Here is a 3,139-nt window from a genome sequence, read left to right as displayed (position 1 = left end):
AGATATGGCTGGTCAGAACCAAAATGGATCATAGTTATCACCGCAGAGAGAGAGGCCGCAATCCACAGCGTACGCACGAACCACTAAATTGGAGCATTAGTACCAGATGGATGAGATAGCCTTTAAATTATGGCAGATAAGGCTTACCCTTAAGAGAAGGCAGTGGTATTACCTGTGCTTGTCAATATACATGCAGTGGGAAAGGAAAAATTTGACTTTCTTAATAACTTTTCTTGGTCCTAAAATCAACAAGGGAAGGTCAAGGTTATCAGGTTTGCTAACATTTGTTTTGGATACAGTCGAAAAAAACACTGAAATCAGTACTTGGTGGAGGTAGCACCAAATTGTTAGCTTTGATACAGACAGTCGATTCTAAAATTAATCAAACTTAACTGCATAAGGTATGCATCACCGGCATGATGTTAAGTGGCCTTCAATTCGCTCTGTCTGTAATTAGGTTCAGTATGCTTAAAGCCTCTCATCTCTTTTCTTTCTTCTTAAAAACTTTGGATATATCCATAGCAACTAAGATATCTTAGTATGCTCTATATCAGTTGTGGCCCGTTACATGCAGTAAAAAGTATCGTGTTTGTGTCCTAAATTAAATACCTAAATTGAGTTTCTGATGTAAATAGCGCTCTTACATATCCCTAGAAATAAGGATGTTGGAGTTCGACTCATATTATTTTTAAATTTCTAAGCTTTTATTTTTTGGGATTTACACATGTGGAATGTAAAATGATGATACTTCTAAGTAGCATTACCTAGAGTATTTTGTAACTACTTCTCTCTACCATACTTAAAGCAGACATTTAAAAAATGGGTCTGCAAGTTCCAGGCCCAACTTTGATCTTTTTTTAGCACACACTTGACAATAATTCAATGCAAATATGCATGTAACATTTTGCCGTTAATACATGAAAATGGCTACCCCATAATATGCGACTGGCATGCTCTATAGTTTTGTCAATGCGCTGATGTCAAAAATGCTTTTTAATCTCCTTTAGATTAATGCCTTGTTATATGTGTTTGGAGACTAGCCTTTTGAGATTGCAAGTACTACATATTTGTATTTTTCAAAAGGGGTATTTGTGTTTAGTTAATTTTTTGATAAGATTTGACACTATCATATGTTTCAATGTTTAACCTGCTACATACAGTACGCTCATTCCGGCAAATATGGGCTACATCGGTGGTGGCCTATTGACTTTTTTCTAAGGTGCTCGATTGGCAAATTCACTATACCTAAGATTGTTATAGAAGAAAAGGTAATTTTTTACTAAAGCAGATCGTTCCTACATCTTTTTACCATTATAAATACATTACCGTGAGTTGGTTACTTTGTTGAATGTCATTTCCCATGTGTGCGATTCCACTAGACTTTGTGCCCGAAACACAGCATTTTTGACTAATGAATGAGAGGAAGTTTTCAAAAGAACTATGTTATCTTTACTGGAAGTACATACAGACAGCGCAGCATTAAAGCTTTCAAGTCATTCTATCATACGGCAACTCTTGCATTAAGCTTTAGGACCAGGAGATGCTTTTTTACTGTTTTAGCAGAATATGCTTGTCCAGCTAATTTTTTGAACTGAAATTACAATCAATTTGCTAGTTAGGTGGTCACTATTCTCATTTTCTTTCCTTAAAATTGCAAAGCATTCCATCCTGCAGGTCTAAAAATGTTTATATAGTGGATTGGTTAGCGCGGAAAATACGGATCTTGCAAAAGGCTGTCAAAAAATTGGTTTTGCTATTAAAAGAGGCTTTGGTTTGGGCCTGCTGAGGAAGTTACTGATAAACAAGCATTACTAATACCTTTTTTTATGCCTACAGCTCCAAAAAGCATTCATGTTCGAATCTGCTGCTAGAAGCTTTTCATTTTTGCAGCTACTTTTGCAAAACCCCAAAACTAGGTCTCCATTTTCCGTCCTCACATTATAGATTGAAAGGTAGTATCACACGAACTCTCATATAATGCGCTAAGTTGGGCTACTGAACACGATCTCTCCGTAAGTGAGGAAAATTCTACGTTTCGTATTCGTTCCAGTGTCACAGTCGATTTTATTCCACCTAATCATTTGCGGTGGCGTAATCTGAAGAATAAACCTATCGTAGTGTGGTGAGAGAGGGAGTCCAGGAGGGCAGAAAACATTGCCCACACTACGAAAAACACTGCACAGGAAGATACTTACTTCATTTATGATGCCAACCTCCAGCCTCAATTCTCCTATGGTGTCCACAACGGTAATTCAATTCCTAGCTCTGCCAAAAGATAAGAACGGTTATTCAGATGGGGCCCTGTCCTGGTGGAGCAATTCATCGTATGTGCTATCTAGCCAAATCAGTTATGTGGCAATCAGTCATGGCTGACTGGTAGTGTCGAGGTGGCCCAAACAATTCACTTGGTCTCAAACTTGATATCAATAACAAAGTTAATAATTGAGCATCATCCGTTTTATGCAATTGAAATAGGGCTCAAAGAAAAAGCTTTACACTTTTCTAAATCCATCTATTTATGTCGTAGTCGGAAAATACTTGCTAGAAATTCGCAAAGCAGGAAAGTCGTTGATTGACGTGGATGATTTGCTGACTGAAGAGCACTACCAAATGTGTAAGGGAATCATCTCTGACATAGCACATTTACTAACACTTGGCATGTGAGTGAGCATTTATTGATTGGACCAGTTTAGAACGCTCTCTCTGTATTCATCTGTCCTCAATCTTCGTTCCGAGGTCTGGAACGGAAATAGTGGTCACGTTTAAACGTGTATTGTATTCATGCTACCTCCTGCTCCATGAGAGGACATCAAAAAGTAAGAATGCCTGTTTAATGGCTATCACACGCCAAAGAAAGGTGGAGGAGAAAGGTTCAGATCATCCATGAAGGAGAACGGTCGCTGCGCACGTGGTTGCAAAACCATGCGGCAATTGTGGTAATGCAAATCAAATTGAACTTACACAAATGACAGTTTGGTGAAAACATGAGGGTAAGGTGAATATGCCTGAGGGAAATAAAAGTATTTTTAAACAAATAAAATTGTTTTTTATTTCAAGCAGGATGTATCAATTATCATTCCATTGCAAATTGCCATCAGTTGGCTCACAGAATGACTCCAACATTGTTATCACTATGGGC

At 37.9% G+C, this 3,139-nt stretch overlaps 1 protein-coding gene across 1 annotated transcript in view; it reads right to left on the bottom strand. All coding sequences in view use genetic code 11, as the record gives it.

The window, feature by feature from the left end:
• The window catches only part of EGR_11008 (hypothetical protein), a gene marked incomplete at both ends in the record, with an annotated part of 8,246 nt that extends 5,586 nt beyond the window's left edge, over positions 1 to 2,660 (bottom strand). Inside the window, 3 exons of the mRNA XM_024500257.1 lie at positions 173 to 372; positions 1,341 to 1,485; positions 2,608 to 2,660. Coding sequence (XP_024345328.1) covers positions 173 to 372; positions 1,341 to 1,485; positions 2,608 to 2,660 — 398 coding nt within the window. The remainder of the gene's footprint in view (positions 1 to 172; positions 373 to 1,340; positions 1,486 to 2,607) is intronic.
• Positions 2,661 to 3,139: the final 479 nt, after the last annotated feature.

The sequence above is a fragment of the Echinococcus granulosus genome, assembly GCF_000524195.1.
Source record: "Echinococcus granulosus chromosome Unknown EG_S00328, whole genome shotgun sequence".
Classification (NCBI taxonomy): Eukaryota; Metazoa; Platyhelminthes; class Cestoda; order Cyclophyllidea; family Taeniidae; genus Echinococcus; species Echinococcus granulosus.
Note: the sequence above shows the minus strand (reverse complement) of the source record. Positions and strands in the feature narration are given on the sequence as shown.